The sequence below is a fragment of the Quercus suber genome, unplaced genomic scaffold (genome assembly GCF_002906115.3).
Source record: "Quercus suber isolate HL8 unplaced genomic scaffold, Cork oak 2.0 scaffold_533, whole genome shotgun sequence".
In the NCBI taxonomy this organism is placed as follows: domain Eukaryota; kingdom Viridiplantae; phylum Streptophyta; class Magnoliopsida; order Fagales; family Fagaceae; genus Quercus; species Quercus suber.
Window position 1 is genome coordinate 133,103 of NW_027069981.1, and position 21,660 is coordinate 154,762.

General features: G+C 33.3%; 1 protein-coding gene and 2 long non-coding RNA genes across 4 annotated transcripts; all 3 read left to right on the forward strand.

Annotated features, from left to right (window-relative positions):
- The first annotated feature begins 2,177 nt into the window (after positions 1-2,177).
- On the forward strand, positions 2,178-6,390 carry LOC112030174 (receptor-like kinase TMK4). 2 transcript variants are annotated; one of them, XM_065763936.1, is made up of 2 exons: positions 2,178-3,231; positions 5,803-6,390. In XM_065763936.1, the coding sequence occupies exons 1-2, from the start codon at positions 2,283-2,285 to the stop codon at positions 6,231-6,233; spliced, it is 1,380 nt and encodes a 459-aa protein (XP_065620008.1). In that variant the 5' UTR covers positions 2,178-2,282; the 3' UTR covers positions 6,234-6,390. The 2 variants fall into 2 exon arrangements, 1 of the variants encoding a protein (XP_065620008.1); XR_010625132.1 differs by lacking the exon at positions 2,178-3,231 and adding an exon at positions 3,413-4,080 and having other exon boundaries at positions 5,803-5,893.
- An 8,878-nt stretch (positions 6,391-15,268) lies between these two features.
- Positions 15,269-16,059, forward strand: LOC136063486 (uncharacterized). The gene is made up of 2 exons (XR_010625133.1): positions 15,269-15,490; positions 15,597-16,059. It is a non-coding gene; the product is annotated as an uncharacterized LOC136063486 (long non-coding RNA).
- A 1,067-nt stretch (positions 16,060-17,126) lies between these two features.
- LOC136063483 (uncharacterized) lies at positions 17,127-19,643 on the forward strand. The gene is made up of 3 exons (XR_010625130.1): positions 17,127-17,254; positions 17,541-17,668; positions 19,360-19,643. It is a non-coding gene; the product is annotated as an uncharacterized LOC136063483 (long non-coding RNA).
- Positions 19,644-21,660: the final 2,017 nt, after the last annotated feature.

Sequence of the window (21,660 nt, forward strand, 5' to 3'; positions counted from 1 at the left end):
ATCTGTGCATCTTGGCACTTATACAAAATTCACAGGAAGAACAAACGTTTACAACCTGAGATAAAGTGATTGAATGACAGAAATTCTTTAAAGCAGAATATAGCAACCTAGAACTAGGATGTCCAAGTCTGGAATGCCACAGCAGAATGACATCAGACTTGATGGAATTTGAAGGCTTGATGGAGTTGGAACTAAAAGCTGAAGAAGATGATAGTGTGGAAGGAGATGGAATAGGATATACTCCATCTTTACTCAATCCTTTGTAGAGGATCTTCCCCGAAGGTAAATCCTGAATTAAGAACTTGTGAGCATCAAAATAACAACATGCATTATTTTGGAGACACAACTTATGGACAGACAAAAGATTAGAAGCAAGGGCAGGAACTCTAAGTATATTATTAAGCCTAAAGTTGTGAAAAGATGTTTTAAGCTCACCATGACCAACATGAGTGACTGGAAGCTCCTGACCATTGCCTACTGTAACTGTTTCAGTTCCTGCAACAGGTTGTTGATGAAGACTCAGCTGTGACAGATCAGGAGTGACATGGTCTGAGTAGCCTGTATCAGTAAGCCAGCCATTGCAATTCTGGACCTGAGATGAATTAGCCACCATTGAAGCCAACTTAGCTGGAGCATGCTTACCCTGATATGCAAAATCCATTCTGTGGTAACAATCAAGGGCTGTGTGACCACCCTTTCCACAGATTTGGCAAAATGGTCTGCTTGACTGAGGTTGACCAGAGGTATTTTGTGCTTTAGATTGTTGCCCTGAGGTAGGATGATAACTTGAATTACCAAAGCCTCCATTGGCATTGTTGTTGAATCCACTGTGGTGACCAAAATTCCCAAAACCTCCATAATTGTTGTTAAGACTATTGTGATTACCTCTGCCACCTCTTCCTCTCTGATTTGAGTATCTACTCCCTCTGCCTCTCGGATTAGAGAAACCTTGGTGTTGATACTGAAAGTTGGCATTCATAGCCATTGAAGGAGGAACCAGACCATTTGATCTCTTCTTAATTACTCTCTCCTCAGCATTGAGTAAAGTATTTAATTCTTCAACAGATAGTACATCACTTCGAGTTCTTATTGCAGAACTGAAGGAATCATATTCTGAAGATAAACCATCAAGAGCTATGTGAAGAAGCTCTTCATCATCCAAGATTACAGAAACAGCAGTCAACCTATCACGAACCTGTTTGATCCTTTGGAAATATCCATCAATTGAATCATTTCCTTTCTTGATTGCATTCAGTTCATTGCGAAGACTCATAACATGAGATCTTGACACAGATGCAAATCGTTTCTCTAACACCTTCCATACTCCTTTGGCAGATCTTTGCCCAACAGTGAGAGCAAGAATTGCAGGTGACAAAGTAGAATTAATGAAAGTGAACATTGCTTGTTCACGATTCTTCCAAGAAATGAAATTAGGACTAATCTCAGTAGTGAGATTACCAGAAGAATCCTTCAGAAAACGTTCTGGAACATTGATTGATTCATCAAGTATATCTATCATAGAGTAAGTTTCGAGAATTACCTCGATTTGATGCTTCCAAACAGTGTAATTGTTGTAATCGAGCTTGACAGTCATCATCGAAGACATGTTTGATAGTAGAAGCAATGAGGTATTGACAGGTAAAGTTGTATAAGCAGGAGTTGAATCAGAGGTTGAAGATGTGGAAGCCATGGATAAAGATCGAAGCTCTGATACCATGAAAGATTACAGAGAATAGCTGAAGAAAAGTAAAGACCAGAGAGAAAAGAAAGAAAAGAAAAACTGAATTCTTGAATTATAAAATCTGTTTTACTGATATGATCTTCAACATTACCAATAAGGGACGGTTACACTATATATACACAGTAAATGGAGGGAAAGTTAGTTACAGATTTGGGCTTAAACTTCAACTGCTTCTCACACGTGCATACGTGCAGACTTAAGACATTAACATTAAAGGTAAAACGGCACCGTTCTATTTACTCTTCACTTGTGCCTTTTATGTCTGGAACTTCACTTGCTTCGTTCTCAATCTCCTCAAGTTTACAAGCACTGGCCTGGTTTTTCACAATCCAAGCTAGCCAATTCTTGGACAGGTAACAATGCTTGTACTGGCTGGACTTTCATTAACTGCGATTCACAGGGGAATATTATCACTATCAATTTCGCTAAGCAGCAATTCGTTGGGACGATCTCGCCTGTCTTTGCAAAACTCCCATCGTTGAGGAATTTGTATCTGAATGATAACAATTTGACGGGTTCCATTCCGGATGCTCTCACCAACATGACAAGCCTTCAGGTTCTCGACGTTTCGAACAATAACCTTACTGGGTTGATACCGAAATTTGGAGATTCCGTGAAGCTAACTACGACCGGTAATCCTTTGATTGGGAAGAATACTCCGAGCTCTGGAAGTGGAGGGAGTAATGTGTCAGGTTCGAGTGGCACATCGCCTAGTGGCAATACGACTGTAATGGGGTCGAGTGGTACTTCCATCTCGCCTGGGATGATTGCTAGTATAGTTATTGCTGTGATCATATTTCTTGTGGTCATGTTATTGGTCTCGATTAAATGTTATTTTAGTAGAAGGCACAGGCAACCAACAATTTCATCGAAGATTGAAGTAGTGGAGAATCCTGAAAGTAGAAGTGTACGGAATATTGAAATTTCGATTGAAGTTCTAAAACAGGCGACCAACAATTTCAATGAAGATAACATTTTGGGTAGGGGAGGTTTTGGAGTTGTCTACAAAGGAGAATACCATGATGGGACCAAGGTTGCTGTGAAAAGGATGGAATCTGCTGCAATGGGTAGCAAAGGAATCAATGAATTTCAGGCGGAGATTTCAGTCCTTAATAAAGTGAGGCATAGACATTTGGTTTCTCTTTTAGGATGTTGTATCAATGAGAACGAGAGACTTTTGGTATATGAGTATATGCCACAGGGGTCGTTAACACAACATTTGTTTGATTTGGGTGAGAATGGGTGCTCTCTTACTTGGAAGCAGAGGATTCAAATAGCAATGGATGTGGCACGCGGAATGGAATACTTGCATAGTTTGGCTCCACAAATTTTCATTCATAGAGATTTAAAACCTTCCAACATACTTCTTGGAAATGGTATGAGGGCCAAGGTTGCAGATTTTGGTTTAGTTAAAATTGCGCCTGATGGGAAGAACTCTGTATCAACGCGATTAGCTGGGACATTTGGTTATCTTGCGCCAGAATATGGAGGTAACTAAAGCCTAAGATTTTATGTTCTTGTGTCTTAGTTGATATTGATAGAGTATAGTGACTAAATGGCCATTCAAAACTTGGACAATCTCCCAAAATATCTGCGCAATTAAAGCAAATCACATCACTGAGGTAGTATCAATATGATGTCAGTCGAAGCTTTTCTGATACTAAAGTCAGTCAACTTTTTTATTTGTGTATAAAAATAATATTGTAAATAATCTCTCATGCTTGTGATTGACGGAGCATCTCATCAGCTCTCAAATATGCCAAATGTCAAATATTTGACATATTTGACATATCAAGCACAAAAATCACTTAATCATCAAATATCTTAAATCTCAAAATTTTTAACACACAGCTACGGGTACGGACATATGTGCCAAAATTTTTACTATTATTTTATATACTTTTTCTCTCTCCTCCCAACACATCACTCTCTGCCTGGTTCTCTGTCTCCATCTGGTTCTCTTTCTCAACTCTCATCTCTGTCGTATCTCTCTTTCCTCAGTCATTCTCAAACGCAAATGCAAACTCAAGGTCTCCCTTAAAAACAAAACACAAAAACTCTCTAAAGATCACTCAAAAACAAAACCGCTGATCAATTTTCTTTGTTGATTTTCCAAATTCCCCATCTCTCTTCGGCACTCCCTCTCAACCTTTGATCTCTCTAACTCTGACCCAAACTCTCATCTCTGTCTAGCCCTCTCTGTTGCTCTTTCACAGCCACGCCGATCTCACTACAGTGACCACCACGCCGCGCCGCCGAGCTTCGTGCCATCCACTGCGTCACGCCATGCCACCGAGATTGCCGTGCCATCCACCCCCATGCCGCCGATCTCTCACAGTGTGAGACATTTCTTATCTTTTGTTTTCTGATGGTGGTTTTTTTTTTTTTTTTTTAGCCATGGGTTTTATTGTTGTGACTATTGGTTGATTTTGGTGGTGGCTTTTTTTGTTGTTGCCGGTAGGTTGTGAGGTTCAGGCTTATCTAGAGGGATTGGAGGGGGGGGGGTTTGTTTGATTTGGGATGGGTTTTGAGGTTTGTGAATGTGGTGGGTTGTGGGTGAAGAATTTTAGAATGAAGAAAGAAGAGAAACAGAGAAACAGAAAGTGAAAGAGAAAGAGAGAGTTGAGAGGTTGAAGATGAGTGTATTAACCAAAATGATTTTACAATCTTCAATACATTATCACTGTTAGTGTTCTTCTATTTATAGAGTACAATAATACACATAAACTGAATAGTTTAAGATCCGTGAATGCTGGAACTATTTCCATGAATTCTGGAACGGTCTAACTGCTTCTAACTGATTCTTCTAACTGACTTTCCCTCCAATTGTAACTGCCATTTGATCACACAGACACACGACACCGTTTCTGTGTGAATGATGAAAGTCCTCAGCTTAAGATCAAAACGGTGCACTGCATGAATTAGTGAAACGATGCGTTTTGCCTTAGGATATAAGTGTTGAGTCTTTATCCCTGTGTTCACTGTGTTGAGTCCTTGTGTTCACTGTGTTGAGAATGTTCCTTAACAGTGGGTTAGTTGTGGCAGTGGTATTGTAATTTGGTGGTTGTGGTGGCTGTCGGTGTTGTTGGTGTGGCCGTGGTCAAAATTGCTCTCCAAATTGCATTTTTGGTGGGTCAAAATTTTATTTTTTATGAGAGAGCTGATGAGAATGCTCTCCAATTGCTCCTTGATTTTTGTCATTTATAGAATCAAGGGTGTTATGGGAACGATTGGGCCGCAAGTCCACATTAGTCCACTCTTTTATGTCATTTCCATATCAATTAAATCTGCTTATTCTTTTACAACAGTCTTTGATCTTCACTTTAATGCATTAGACACCATGCGAGTCTCTTTATTTCATGTTCCTAATCTAAACAAGTTTATAAATATTATTTTCTCCATCCTTACTACCCAACTTGCTATATAAGTTATTGTAGGTCTTAATTTTGACCTTTGGTTTTTGTTATAAAGTCAAAATTTAAATAATTAGATAAACAGAGAAAGAAATATTGAATTCTATAATTTTTTTTTTGAAGCAATCAATACACTTAGTATGCTACTTTCTAGGCATATTGTTATATTTTCAACACAAATTTATTTTGACTAATCAAATTATTGAAAAAAAAATCAAGAAGAAATTTCAAAAATATGAACAAACATAGAACAACTAAGTAAATTAATCTAGGAATGAAAAATAAATTACATTTTGCGTTTATATTTTATTTTGTATGATAGTTGCATTATTATACATATTTATGACTCATACATATTAATATTTTTATGATTAATTCCATTAATGTTTTTTAATTTCCCCCAACATCCCAATTGAAATTTTGGCTCTGCAACTATATATATGTATAGTCAAAGTTGACTATGAACGACTCAACAATTTGAGACTAGGACTTTGTTATTTTGTACGTATATAATCTTTTATCTTCATGTGCTTGTGTCATACCAAGTTTGTTGACACCAATGCTCACCATGAATAATTATTTTTTAGTTAGATGTCACTAGTTGAACCATTGCAAGTCATCTTGATGAGTTCTTTTCCCTGTCAATAGCTACAGGAAGAGTGACCACCAAAGCGGATGTATATGCATTTGGAGTGGTTTTGATGCAGCTGATTACTGGTAGAAAAGCAGTAGATGATACTTTGCCAGATGAGAACCCTCATCTGGTCACATGGTTTTGTAAGATTCTAAACAACAAGGAGCGCATTCCCATGGCCATTGATCAAACTATTTACCCTGATGAGGAGACCATGGAGAGCATATATAGAGTGGCTGAGCTTGCAGGACATTGCACTACTCACAGGCCATACCAAAGGCCGAATATGGCACATGTAGTCAACATCTTAAGCCCTCTTGTAAAGCAGTGGAAACCAACATGTCATAAATTAGAGCACAAATTTCCCACTTTTCATGGAGTGGAGGACATCTATGGCTTTGACCAACACATGAGCCTTCCTTTGCAAAGATGGCAAACGATGTAAAACCAACAACTCTAGGATCTAAGCATCTATAAACATGTTAAATTCTTTGTGAAAGAGCCAAAGACATGTTTTTCTTTGTGTTTGTAATCTTTGTGCAAGTAATTTTTACACGTAGAGAGTGAATTATTATATATAGTATCTCTGTAAGAGCTGAGAATTCTACCTTTTATATTTTGCATTGCATGCATTTTCACTAGACACTCGGCCAACCGAGGTCATACAAAATGTCTTGGTAGACATTTGGTCAATTGAGATTCTCAGACGTGTTTAAAACACGTATTTTAACGATTTGGTCTTAATTTGCTTTCACTTGGTCATCTGAAACTAAACCCTTTCTCTTCCACACTTTCTCAAATTTCAGTTAAACTAGAACTTTTGATTCCAAAATCTTTCACTTTTCAATTCAAGGTAATCTCATAATATTTTATTGTATTTACATCATAAAATCATGTAGACTCTATCTTTAAGTTTAGGAATTGGGGTTTTTACAAGTTTTGATATTGAGCTCAAGTTTTTATTTATTTATTTTTTTTTTAATTTCTTTTTGTCAAATGTTTGTACATAATGGGGTTGTTCCCCTTTCGTTTTAAATTTCCTTTTGGACATATTTATGGGTAATCTTTCACTTAATCCATGGTTGTTTTCATATTGCACTCCATGTTTTCAACAAAATGCGTGAGTGACATTTTATTGTGTAACGTGTGTCGATCCACTTTGCATTTGTTTCTTATTTCTTTTATGATCATGGCTTCTAAGGGGCCTCGAACTAGTTCCTCTTCCTTTTGTTTTGATAAGAATAAATTTAGGAGCGAGAACTCTACTAAATTGTTTCATGAATGTCACGATCATCTCCATATGCACCCCAAGAGACCTTTTGACTTAATTTTTTTATTGTGCTCCCCTACTTTCGCTTAGATACAACATGAAGCTAAGATTCCAATAGAAATTTTATTCATCATAAGCTTGTGCCCATTGAAGTAGAATAACACACCGATATAGACCAATAAGATTAAACCTAAATCTAATTGACCAGGGGTAAAGGCCAATTATTAAATTATGAAAATTATATTGACTCAAAGAAATTAACTAACCTATAAAAAAATTAAATAAAATACTAATATGGAATAAGCTAATAAGACCAAATATAAAATCCAAAGAACCGATAGTAAAAAATAATAATAGAACAAAAAAATCGGTTATTTTGGTATTTTTAAAATTGATGAAGGACAATCAATTCTAAAATATTTTTGCAGAAAAATTGACAAAAAAAAGAAAAAGAAAAAAGAGAGGCTAAATTATTAATTTCATCTTCTAATTTTGTCAAAAAATCAATTTAGTTCTATAATTTCAATTTCATTCAATTAAGTTCTCTAACTTTTAAATTTATTTAATTTATTCAATTAAGTTATTTTGTAAACTTCCATTAGAAGGGTTACCGATAAATGTCCTAAAACGTCATTTTGGTATTTTTAAAATTCTAAAACTAAAAAAATATTTGAAAAAAATAATAAAATAAAAAGCCAACCATTAGGAAGAACATTTAGATTTCCAAAATTTTAAATCAATACAATTTTTATACAAATTCAACAAAATACTCATTCAAATAAAAAACCAACCAAAAAATTCATCACTTCTGAGCAACCAAATAAAAACCTAGATTTGTTTGGTTAAAAACTTCCAAATCAACGTAAAAACTTCCAAATCAAAATTAAAACTCACTAATAGCTGATGTTCATGAAATATATACAATAAAATACCTTCATATTTGCATCTTTGGCCTTATTATTATGGTAATTTGTGACTGATTATAATATATCTTTGTTTTATAGGTTATAAGGGCTTTGTATGCTTACAAGAATTATTGAAAGATAAGAAAAATGAAGAAGAAGCAGAGCAAGTGAAGTGTAATTGACTATGCCGAAACTACGAGGTGGGCCAACTGATTCGAGGCAAATTGTAGAGAATTGTAATTTCCAATAATGCTAAGCTGACGTGATGAAGAAATAGAAGTTTAATTATGTGGAGTCTACAAGTGGGCTTGTGGTCTTATGCATAGTTGTTAAGTGGGCCTCTTTCTTACTTAAAGGAATTGCACGTTAGAATTTATAGCAGAGGTATTTCTGGGCCATTCGGGTTTATACCTTGTGAAACTCCTCAAGTCAGCGTGTGGTCCAAGCATTAAAAGCTCTAGTTCCACTTGTATTAGGACGAGGCGTGGTATCTATCAGGCGGTGTAAATAAGTATATACATAGAGAGCAAAACAGAAAAATAAGGGTGCGCTAAGGCTGAGGGTTGAATATATAGAGAGGGGTGGTTACCTCTTTCATGACAGTTAGTTTTAATTATTTTTCTAGTTTAATGTTTAGTATTTTATTTTTGTGTTTTCTTTCAATTACTATGAGTAGCTAAATTTATAATTAGGGTTGAGGATGAAATTTTGTTAAGGATTATGGTGGGCCTTTTTGTGATTTTAGGGCTGGACTATCTCCTACTATACCGAGGGCCCAAATATTCTGGATAAGAGAGTTAGGATCAGACCAACTATAACTCACTTTGGTCTAGCTTGTGCACAAACTATGCTCCGTTTGCCAAAACTTTGGTCACATGCCTATGGCAGGTGGAGTTGCTATGGAAGAGTTATGGCAAGCAGATGTAATAATAGTAATAAAAAAAAAAAAAAAACTTTTGCCATTAGACAGAATAAATAAAGGATCCCCAATTAAAATGAAGACCACAACGATAAGAAACACCTTGTAACGAAAAATGGCGGAAGTAAATAGGGAAGAAATGAGTTATCAAAGAAAGAAAAGATCAATCTGTCATGCCAAGTTATGTTGCAGGACCAAGACTAAGGAGGGAACTATTTTTCTCAATGTGAATAATCTCTCAGGAAGACCCTACTGTAGAAATTAATCACTTTGAGGGAAACGAGCCTGAATGGCTTGTGCCCAAAAGAATCCTTTGCCTCTGGCAGAGAGTATGCCTTTAGAGGGAGAGAAGGGATTAACCTATTGGTGCATGTCTACCATTCTACACTCTCCATTTTCTCTAATTGATTCTTTCTTTTCTCACTGTTTTTGTTATTTCTAATTCTTTTCTCACTGTTTTTGTTATTTCTAATTCTTTTCTCCCCTTTTTTCTTTTCTCAGTGCTTACCCATCTAGTAAGGTTGTGATTCTCCCTCAGTAGTTACTATTATCGTTCTCCTGATCCTCTTTACTATGCACGGCAAGAGTCCTTTATATACTGCCTGCCGCGACTAGCTTTTACCATTTTAGCCTTTAACTACCTTTGTCTAGTCTGAGTATTTTTGTCGACCACCACTAGTTTGTCAGCTGTCCAGCCACCACTATTTACCTGTGCTGGCTGTGCCACTCCCCATTACCAGACAAAGAAGATTATTTTGTTTGCTTGCTCACTGTGACATTCTTATCTGCCATAGTATGGGTATTCTCTCTTGCTATCCCTCATAGCGTGCACCTAGTGGTTCTAACTCATCCTTACTTCTTTTAGGTGGTATGTCATCTCAGTAGGATATTTCCCCAAAAGAACCTGAGCAGGAACCCCAGAATAGGTTTTCCCCTCTCCCCACTGCCAGACCATACCTTCTCTTACTTTGACTCATGACCCACCACTTCTTGTATTGGCTGGATACAGGCTGGTGATGTCTGAGCCTTGCATGTGCCCCATTTTTGTGTACTTCCAAAACTTGTCCGTTGCTCATGCGTTTATTGTGGTATGAAGGCTCATTTACATATTCTGCCGCTCATCCTTGACTTCTTATGGTGAGCTATTTTCTGATTTTCGATTCTTTATATGCTGCTCCCTTTAAGTGATGGGCTTTGCTTGATTGTGGGCTTTTCTTCCTTCAGCCTACTCTTTACTCCTTCCGTAGTCTTGCTACCATTTCCTATCATACCACTCTGCCATTCCTGCTGTGATATTATTTGACCCAAGCTTGCTGGGCCTCTTTGGGCCTGCTGTTTATTCTTCTCTCAATGACTCAATATGGTCATTGGATTCATACTAATTCTATTTTAGGCTTTTTTATTACATTGCTTGTGGGCTCCTTTGTCCCATTTATTTCTTCTTGGGCATCATTGGCCCATTTTTTTTTCCTTGGGCATCCTTGGCCCTTTTTCTAATTATGCGTTCCCATGGGCTTTTACTAACTCCTTTGAGCTTCTCTGGCCCAATTACCTTATCCTTCATCCTTGGGGCTCATGGGCTTTCTATGAACTCCTTACTTTCTTTACTTGCATTACTTCGGGCTTGTTGTGACCCATTCTCACTTTTCTACATCACATACCGCTTATGGGTTTGCTACTTCTCTCTCTAGGCTCCTTTAGGCCTGTTTGCTTCCTCAAGGCCCGTTTGTTTATTTTATAGGCCTATGATCCATTATTCCTGCCACTCGGGCTTAATAGTTTTTCTATCCACTCACTAACTCTTCTCTGGCCATATTGTTGGGCTTCTTCCTTCTACTGGGCTTCCCAAAATGAGCATCAACAAGGATTATCAGTAATATTTATGCGATTTGATTTTTCCCACAATAGTTATTCTTTAATGATTTAAATTGTTCTTGCTTCATATCAATTGACTAAGATGGGATTCTAGATATGAGTTTAATAATTTTTTTCTCATGATTTAGGATTTGTCTTAATTAATTGAATGTTTGGTTTATTATTTCTTGATTTTAAAATTAGATATCTGTTGTGATTTGTTTAGCTATGGATACAATTGATGATTTGATTTTATACCTAGGAAGCGAAGAAAAGCAAGCTTTAGATATTTAATTAGAAGTTTTAATGATAATATTTTCCATGATAGTAAGATTGATTTTTAGATTATCATGCAGTGGTTGGGAAAAATTAATGATCATAAATATATGCTGATATGACTTACAAGGCGGATTTCAAAATCTTAATTCCTTTTTCTAGATTGTTTGCATCTCTTTACTGCTTTATATTATATCTTTGCTTAGTTTAATTATTTGTTTAGTTTATTTAATTACAAAAAACCAATTTTTATTAAACTAGATTAGGATTAATTTGGTTAAGGTTTAATTAATTTTGCTACGCTCATTCAAGTCCCTGTGGGTTCGACCTCTTTCTTGTCAAATTATACTTCGATACGGTTCGTACATTTGCAAGTACTTTAAAATTTCACAACAATAGCATTATCAACACACAACTCATAACCTATATTTGTGAAAACCCAACAACAAAGACAGTACTTTGCTCTTGAAAATAGGAAGCTTCGGTTAACTCAATCATATCACCCAAATACTCAACCCCCACAAGCAAAAAGACCTAAATTGGCACATTTGATCTAGATAATGTTAGGGATATTAAACAAAATAATAATAGAAAAACAAGATTAACACAAAAGACAAACAAAAAATAGATTGTATTTCTCTTAATTTGTAGTCTAAGCTCAAGTTGTGTGATAAAACTTGAGTAAAAGATCAATATAACTTGTTGATTATAGTGGATCATTCCAAACACGACTTGTCTACGTAGACTTTTGGATGGAGGGGAGTAGAAAAAAAATGAAATATTGAGGGTTTAATAAATCTTATTTGGAATTTTTTAAATTGGGGTGGGGGGAGGAAGTATTTATGCCTATGTTGTGTATCCTCCCAATTTTCATTTTATTTTTTTACAGGGTACCTTAATTTTAATTTTTTAAATAGGAAGAATTTGGAAAAGAGGGTTGGGATTCCATTTATTTTAAAATTTTAATTGCCAATTTACCCCTATGTTGAATTAATAACATATATCAATTTATATGACCATTCTCTTTTACTCTCCTCACCTACTTAATTTTTAATACAACTAGATGATCATCTGTTCTCATTTTTCTTAATTTTTAAAATATCTCCTATAAAAAAATTTAAAATATCTAATTGAGGGTAACCATTCCTCTCCCGTCTCCTCTCCTCTCTTCTCCCTTACTCTTTACTCTCCTTTCTCTCCAAACATCCAAACATACTAATGTATTGAACCTCTTAAATATTGTATGCATTGTTTATGCCTTCTATGCATTTGATAATTTGTCTCTAACGATACAAAAAAAAAAAAAAGTCCTCTGTGAAATTGAAATCTATTAATAACTAAGATTCCATATTACATATGTTCTTAGCTTAGTCTTGATATTTCTTATCGGTAACTTCCATTAACTTTGTGTTAGTAAATCCATTTCTGGTTGACAATATTGATTAAGGCTCTTACCAAGAAGCGGTTTGTACCAACATCTTAGACACTTATACAAATCATCATCCATTTTACCTTCTCAACAATGTGGCATTTGGCGATCTGCCCACAGGTTTTTTGTCTTTAGCATGGCTTTGATGTTTCTACAAGCTGTAAGTACCCTAATTTATCGCTAGGATGCCCTTCCACAATTTAACTTTTTAGGATTTTTTGGTTAGACTAGAGAGTGTTGAAGCAGAACAACCTCTTACCTTTCCAAAGTCTTCCTTCAAGTTATTTTACAACCAATCTAGGCAATTACGTATGGAAACTTGGGTTGTATCTCATGGTGCATACATTGAAATTGAAGTGAGTTGTAGCGATTTTGAGCTATAATGCCAAAGCCAGCAACTGACATTTGATATAAAATTAATGTAGGCTGCATTAGTTTTTCTAGCCCTTCTAAGTAACAAAAGAAAGGTGATCTCATGAGCATTAAATATCATTTGTGTATTTTTTTTTTTTTACTTCATTTAAGCTACCCCACAATTTCTTTGACCATTTGCTTGGGGAGAGAGAGAACTCTTGCAAGTGACTGTATTTTGTATTTGTAGCCTACATATACTTATGTGTACAAGATCTGTAATTCATCTATATAATACATAAAAGCTTAAGCATAGTATTTATTATTGTTATGCTCATGTTGAACCACATCAACATAGCATTTCGGTCCATTCAGTTCATTTCAGTCCACTTCAATCCATTCAGTCCATTCGTTTTATATCGATTCACTTCAGTCCATCCGGTCCACTTTAGTCCATCCAATTTGGTCCACTTCTGACCAATTCAGTCCACGTTGGTCTATTTCAATCTATTTTAGTCTATTTTGGTCCATTGGTCCATTTCGGTCCACTCTAGTCCACTTCGATCTGTTCAATTCACCTTAGTCCATTTTGTCCTCTTTGATGATGCTTTAGGAGGAGAGGTGTATGTTAAAAGAGGAGCTATTTAATTGACAATTATGTCAAATTTTAGTGTAATATGATAAGTATCTTGATAAAATTATATTTTCTTATGTTATTAAAGTTTTGTATTTTTTTCCCCAAATATTAGGTGATGGATTTGCTTATACATGCTTCCTTCTTTAGCCATTCAAGACGTATAATGGATAAACTATTTGTATGGAGTACTAGAAAAAAATCCAACCACACATTAATTTATTTACAAAATACCTCGCATTATATTATAATTGAATGTAAAATATATTATATTTTCTTAAAAAATATACAAAATTTAAAACACTTTCTAATAACAAATATATAGATAGCTTAATTTACAAAATCTAACATATATTGTATTGACTACACTTTATTAGAAAATAATCATTTCATTTTAAGAAGGGATTGAGACTAATACTTATAAGTCTCATATACTATTTTATTTTTTACTTAACAGAAAAAAAAATCATCAAATATTTTAACCAAAAAAAAAAAAAAAAAACAAATCGTCAAAATTTTTTTGGAGCATTGTGCAGATCTGCTATTAGTGTTTATAAAGCCTGCATGTAACAAAATTACAAAAATATTATTGAACAACCAGAATTCACTAAGCACTTTTCTCAACAACAAAAAAAAATAAAATAAAATAAAATAATAATAATAATAATAAAATCTCCAGGCACTAAAAGTGTTTTTAATGGATTAAAACGCCAACACCGCAATAAAGTAACATCTTACTTATCAAAATATCAGTGTACGTACGAACTTGACATAGGATCAATGGCAGAGCTGGGATTTAATTTCAAGGGTGGCAAAATTTATAAAAGCAACACACATGTGCTGATGTACACATACACGCAAATACTTGATACCAATCTGAATAATGACAAATCATTCACGTGAATACCCAGCTATCTTTTAATGTAGACAAAGTTATAAGATAACAAATTTTTATATGATGTAAATTTGTTAGGTGTTTGTGAATTTTTTAAAGTCAAAATTTTACTTATGATTCACATTAAAGGATTTTTAGCAGGTAGACAAATCCAAATTATAGCTTTTGTTAGATCTGATATTTTGATTAATTAAACTCATAAAATAGTCCACTCCCAATATTTTTTAAGGCTAATATGAGAACTTATAGCCAAGAGTCTTGTAGCTCAATTGGCTCTTTTAGTGTTTCTAACAAAGACATTTAGAGTTTAAATTTTCTATCTCTCATTATAACTATCAATTATCAAATTTAAAAAAAAAAAAAAAAAAGTTGAATATATGGGTCTAGTTAATGAGTGCCCTAGCGCTTTCATTAAGTTTGATTTTTTAATTGCAATCAATTTCCTTTTTATAAGTACTCAAGTCACTTCAAGCACTTCCTAATACAAGCATTCAGCCAAAAAAAAAAAAAAAAACTATACAAGTGGGATTCGTTTAAAGCCTCCTTAATAAGTGTACAAGAGCATTGGTTAACAAAAGCCAAAAAAAATTCACGAGTAAAATTTTTCTTTGAGAACTTCTTAAATTCACAAAAATTCACATGAATCCAGACTTCTTTCCCTGAGTTTTCGAGGCTACTGTTAGCTAGAACGGTATCTAGTCTTACTGCATTTCCATTATGCGCTTGGTGGTATCAGGGATCCACTCAATCAAAACTATTCTGCATCAGCCTCAACCATTTATTATAAAATGTTGAAGTGAATACTCTTAGCTAAGTTAGCTTAAATAGGAAAAAAATTGAGGTTTTAGCTAGTTATAGTGTTACTAAATTGTTTTTGAGGCTGGTGTGAATGGGTTATGAGCTTAGTTACCGAAAAGAAATAAGTAAATGGTAACTTAGATCTCACTATAATGCTATTAATTAGCTATCAAAATATGCTTTGCCATCACACAAAGAAAAGTAAATGAATATGTCATCTAATAGTTCCAATGTTACACTTGACAAATATGGGTTAATACTAGACCTGACCTGACTACCTTATATAATCAAGGTTTCATTTAATTTTGTTGTTTTTAATTTAAAGGTGAAAATATGTTGAAGAAGTTATTGGTGTTCATTGCAATGGAATGGTACGTTGCTTTTTCTCTCTAAACTAATAAACATGTTTGTTACGTTGTTTCTATATTATTCTATTTTTAGTTGGTTATCTTTTTGGCATGTTATACAATCTGTTAGATTTGGGAGAGTTGCAGACTATGGCCTGGACTCTAGAAGGTTCACTCTTTATTTCTCAAGGGAGTAATTGAATTCATGTTTGAGTAAAGCAAACGACATAAAATTTTTTACTGCAATGCATGGAGAATTTGGCAACCAAAAATCAACAATGGACTGAATTTATAGAGCATCCATTATGGTCCAAGGAGCATCTCACTGTGGGCACAAGAATACTTGATTGAGTACACTAGATTAAGAAACATAGCAAATTGATTTATGCCTTTTTTTTTTTTTTGGTTTAGTTTCCATGAAAGCCAATAAAATATAGAGTAATTGGGTGTGATGTAGATGTAGGGAAATCATATTGATGGTAAAGTTGTGTTATTTTATATTTATTATGTTACAATTTTAATTATTCCTCACTACTAGAATTTTGTCTGTTTGATTTCTTAACTAATTAGATATGCTCTCTATTTGTTCTTTATTCTAGATTTTTTTTCCTTGCAATAATGTAGAGTACAACTCCTAGGCTCATACTCATATTTGTTTAGGCATTATAATAATTCTCTTGGTTCTATTGTGGTGTAAAAGAATTTTGTTATTATATCTAATTTTAATTTTCTCTTTTTACATGGTTGTAGTTCCAATTTTATGTGATACACTACAAATGTGGGTTTAAATTTTACTCAAGATAATATAAAATAGTTGTCATCTATCTTAACATTTACCAAGGAATTGTATTTGTGTAATATCACGTTATGATTATGTAATATATTATTATATAAAATTTGAATGTTTCTCATTTTTAACAATGTTTAAAATTATGACAATTTGTCATATGAGATGTTTAATTACTTTCTCTCCATTTCATATTGGAGATGAATTAAAATAATCGAAATTAGATAAATATTTAAACTTGGATATTTTAACATTTTGAGCTAAAAGTTACTCGTGCATCGCACGGGTTAGCGACTAGTATATATATAAAAGCAGAGACCTCATGCGGGAGTGCATGAGGTCCTGCCATGTGGCGCTCTATTAGAGCTCTATTAGGGTGATTATTGCATTTGACCTTCCACCTCACCTCCTCTTAAAAAGTTAATTCTTACATGCATTTAGAAATAGAAACAATGCAAGTTACTTAATCACTTCAGCAAAAACAGTTCATCTCTTTCTCTTTCTTTAACTCTTCAGTTCCCCCTTTATATTTAATGAACACTAACGTGTTTCTTTTGAAATCAATATCTACATCTATCTACAGCCTTTACAACTTGCTGGACACCGAGGAAAATGAATCGGTGTAACACTTCTTTGGAGAATAACCAAAATCCTATTAGATACCTCTGTCCTTTCTTCCTCCATTGATGCCAATTTGCTTCAACTATTATATCTCCTTCTCAGAGCTATGCTTCAAATCCTAAATTGAATTGTAAGTTAATTCTTCCAATAAAAGATGGGTATATAATCTCTAGAATCTCTCTTAAATCTTTACTTTATTATTTTGATCTCTTTAAGTTTTGCTATATTATTTTGGTTTGGACTCACGCAACTACATTTTTGTTACATGCATGCAAGTTTTTTTTGATAAAATAGCTGAGTGTTTTGTTGTAGACAACAATTAATGCAGAAGCAGTGAGCTATTTTTCATGTGCTCACATTGTAAATTGCAGCAACACACTGTAAGTATGCTCTGTGCTAGAGGTAACATTGTAAATTGCTTCAAATTGACATTGTTTTGGTTTTGCTATCCTTTTTGTAATCTGTATGGTTTGCTTAACTTGAGAATTTTGTCACTAGACCAATAACAAAAAAAGAAAACGTAATAAATAAATAAAAAGAAAAAAAAAAGTCTGCAGTTGTGAAAGTTATGTTAAATGATGCCCATTCTACAACATTTTTATTTTGTATGTGGGATTGATATTAGTAGAATTCAAAAGATTTAACAGTAAATTGGTTGGTTTGTAGACTACAAAAAGGAAAGGAGAGATCAATCATGGAATAAAGGGTCCTGAGTCAGTTGCTGATCCTATGAACCGCATACCTTTGATGGCCTCGCTTGCTACTGACCTTCCTATAGGTCTCAATAGGGAAAGGTAAAGGTTCCACTTCAATCTTTGAATTAATATTTTAATTTATTTTCAACACATTTTTTCTTTCCTTTTATTTTCTAATTTTAATTTTAATTTATGATTATATGTAGCTTAGACAAGTAGTGGACAATGTTGGGAAATGGGTGATGTATGGTTGTTGCCTATAAATGTCTTACTATAGACTAAAACAACACCATACTTATGAAATTATTGGTCTTCATGGATTATACAAATATTGTCAAAATATTGTTGGATACCACACAAATTGGTTTGCATTTGGCCAAATACAAGTTTTGGTATGAATTTAAAAAATGATCAGCTTATGTAAATTCAATTTTAGGAGTGTCAACTTTCCTAGAAGTTGATGCCCACTTATGTTAATAGACTATAATTTACTTTTCAGACTTGAGGAAAATTAATCTTTAATTTCATTAATTTAGTTTCTGTTGTCTTAAGTAGCATGAGCTCGATGAGGTTCTTAGAGGAATCCAAACATTTTACAAGATTCCACTCAAAGGCATTATTTCAACTTAGCTCTTTGAACAATATTATGTATGATTTGCATTTCCTATTCCATACTAAAGTTAAGGACACTATGCTTTGCATATGAAATTGACCACCTTATATGTTCCGAAAATAAAAACACAAGAACATGATTTGATTGTTATAGTTGCTTTATTAGTTTAAATTTTAAAGAGGCTTCTCCTTGCTATTACTTCTTGGCTTTTATTAGACTTTTATAGAAGCTATTATATTCAGCTGTAGAGACCATGCTAGCTAAATCTGGTACAAATATTTCAAATATGTGATAGAAATTATCATATACAAGGCACTTTCTCCTTTTCTTTTCTTTTCTTTTTCTTTTCATTTTTCTTTTTACTTTTTAAAATTCAGTGCACATGTCAGGTCTTCATGATATTGATAATTGCTATATATTGTCTTAGTTCATACTCTCTTAAGAGCATTCCCAACCGCTTATGCAAAAAAAAAAAAAAAAAAAATTAAAAAAAAAAAATGCGTTGTCTCGCCAAAAGGCCATTTGTTTTATATTACATTACTACTCTTAAAACAGACCTTACATCACATTCTTTATTTTACAATACACCATATTTAAATAAATTTTTACACCTAACACAAGTCGTGTGTGTTTGAGTGACAGAAAAAGAATAAAAAAGGATTATGCGTGTTTGAGAGAGATATTGAGTAAGAGAGAGAATAAAAAAAGGAAAAGAAAGAATGATAGGCTATATAGTATCATCTAAAAATACATGATCCTATAACAATGTTTAAAATTTGCTACAAGAATGCGAGACTGGTTATGTAAGGCTCCTTTTTTCTTTTTCTTTTTTTAATGAAAATCCTTACATACTTGCATTTCATCCTGTTTTAAAGGACCAGATGAGAATGCTCTAATATTCTCTTTATTAAACTATTATTATATACTGGTAAGAGTGAAATTGTCGTGTCTTAAAGATTTCAATTTAAAATTCTAATCATCTATCATTCTATGCCAAATGCACAAACCAATTTGGTTCAAATAGATAGATGAAAATCAGGATGGTTATCTAGGAAAAATAATTATTGATATGTTGAATTTTTCATGTCCTTATGGACATTTTTGAGCATGCATTATTGGCATAAAATATTGCATTTATATCTTTTTATACTTACAAACATGTCAATATTTTTTTAAGGTTGAAGCATTTCTTGAAAAGCCAAATGAAGAGTACGGTACTTGGATTCTTGACTCATAGAAGTGGGGACGTTTGAGGGACTTTTGGTTCTTGATCGGGTAAGGCTTCATTGTCCATAAGATGTAACTTAAAGCATATGGGTTTAAATAGAAATAATGATTGTAGGAGGTGTGTAGAGGTTTATGCTTTTCTATGGACAAAGTGATGTCTGGTTTTGCTACAGGGCTTGAAGGCCTATATGGAATTCTTTGTTTAACTATATTTTCTTGCAAGATATTCACACAATATAAATTTAATTTTACATGCCTATTTCAATTAAGTGTTCTTTCTCCTTTGATTTTAACTTAGCTCTTTATCAATGTTGATTCTTTGTCCTTTTTTTGGGATATGCCTTTCATCCCAAAAAAAAAAAAAAAAAAAAAAAAGGATATTAATCTTTTCATTCTTGATCAATTTTGAATGTTATTTGGATGTAGTTAAGCATCAGGGGAGTAGACCTCATTTTAGTTCATGTGGTTATTAATGAACTTAGTGTAAGACAATGAGTTAAAAGGTCTAAGTTTACATGTGCTGAAGAAAAAATTTATGCAATCTTCCTTAGAAGGTGGAGCATTCAAACAATGACGCTATAGTACTATAAAGATTGAAAAATTGCTTTTTTAATTAGTAATAACGCGTAGTTTTAAGGCATGTACATGCTTACATTTGGCAAGTTGCTATGTTAAAGTACAAAATGTTCTATGTCTGATGAAAATTTGAAAGTTTTATTGGGGCATCCAAATATATGTGTTTTGGAATCACTTTTCAACCATTATGGATTCAGTTTGTTAAATGACTGCATATTGCAAAAGGTCATATTCTTATTAGTTTGGGAGACTTACAAAAAATAACATAGTGTTGCCAAATTTGAATTTGGCACTAACTGTAGTCCTAGAAAAATTTATTAATTTTGAGCTTTAATAGGATTTGATCAAACATTGAAATGTGGAGGACGGTGGTACTTTTTTGTAATGCTGATCTCTTTAATTTCTTAGAGATTGTAAATATATGTCTCATTACGCTTCTACAATTCATGATAAAACACTACACAACAAATGATACCCAACTTTGGAATAAAAAAACATGGCTAGAGACTAAGGTTTAGTTTGAATTTAGTTTTACTAGCAAGCTTTGTAGATTAACTATTATGTCAAGGTCAAACATTGTGGACTTGTGAGTTTTGTAAAGATTGTGAATAACTGTGAGTGTTTAGGATGTGTATTTTTGTTTTAGAATAAGAAGAAAGAGAAAGACACATTCTATATCAACTTTTATTCTACAATATTCCTCCAAAGTTGTTTTCTTATTTTTTATTAATTATAATGGATATATGTGTGCAATTTATAATTGTTGCTTCTTATGATGAACTCATTACTAACAAAATTCTATAATAATTATGCTATATAATATATGTACAGCATTCTCTAAAACCATTTTACATAAAATATTATAACATTATCCGTTCTTTGCACGGACAACTTACTAGTTATAGAAAATCACTAGAAAACGTAGTCATCTCTTTCTTCCAAGTTTATTCCTTCAATCCACTGTCTATACATATGCAAAAACTCGTATCTAAAATAATGAAATAAAGGAAAACAAAAAAAAAGATGTTTTTGCATACAACAATTACAAAATAAAGAAATAACGCTAATAGCCATGAAAAGCTAAATTAGAGGTAAATCTAATTGGCTTATCTCTTTACATATCATTGATAAATTTATCAATGGTTAGCGTCAGAAATCATGAGTACAAATAACGAGTAAGTATTAAGGAAACAAAACTGCAAGGGAAATAAATAAAAAAGGATCATGGATTTCAATTCTTATCTAAGCTCACAACAATAGCAATAGTTCATGTACCTTTGGGGTGCGCATTGGGCATTGTCTAGGAAATGGAATATAAACAGCTACAGAAGCCCCACAAACTCTATAAAGATGCAAAAATAAATCACATAATTCTCACACACATTTCCACAAACATGTAAAATGCAACAAATGGGAGATCTAGTATCATACAGCTTTTAATAACAAAACATATATGGGAAATCCAAAATCTGAGACACAGTAACAAACACTCACAAAAGCTGTAAACAAAAAAGAAACCATTCATTGTTGTTCTTTTAAAGTTTAAAACACAATATCTATCACTCTCTATCTATAAACACACTTGGACGCGTAAAATAAAAATAAAAATAAAGAAAAATTAAAGAAATAGAAAAAGAAAAATCTTTCGTTTGAACTTTGAATCAAATATGTAGTT

Coding starts and splice junctions, on each gene's coding strand:
- LOC112030174 (XM_065763936.1), top strand. CDS start 2,283: ATGACAAGCCTTCAGGTTCTCGACGTTTCGAACAATAACCTTACTGGG. Junction 3,232..5,802: donor TCTTGCGCCAGAATATGGAG/GTAACTAAAGCC, acceptor CCCTGTCAATAG/CTACAGGAAGAGTGACCACC.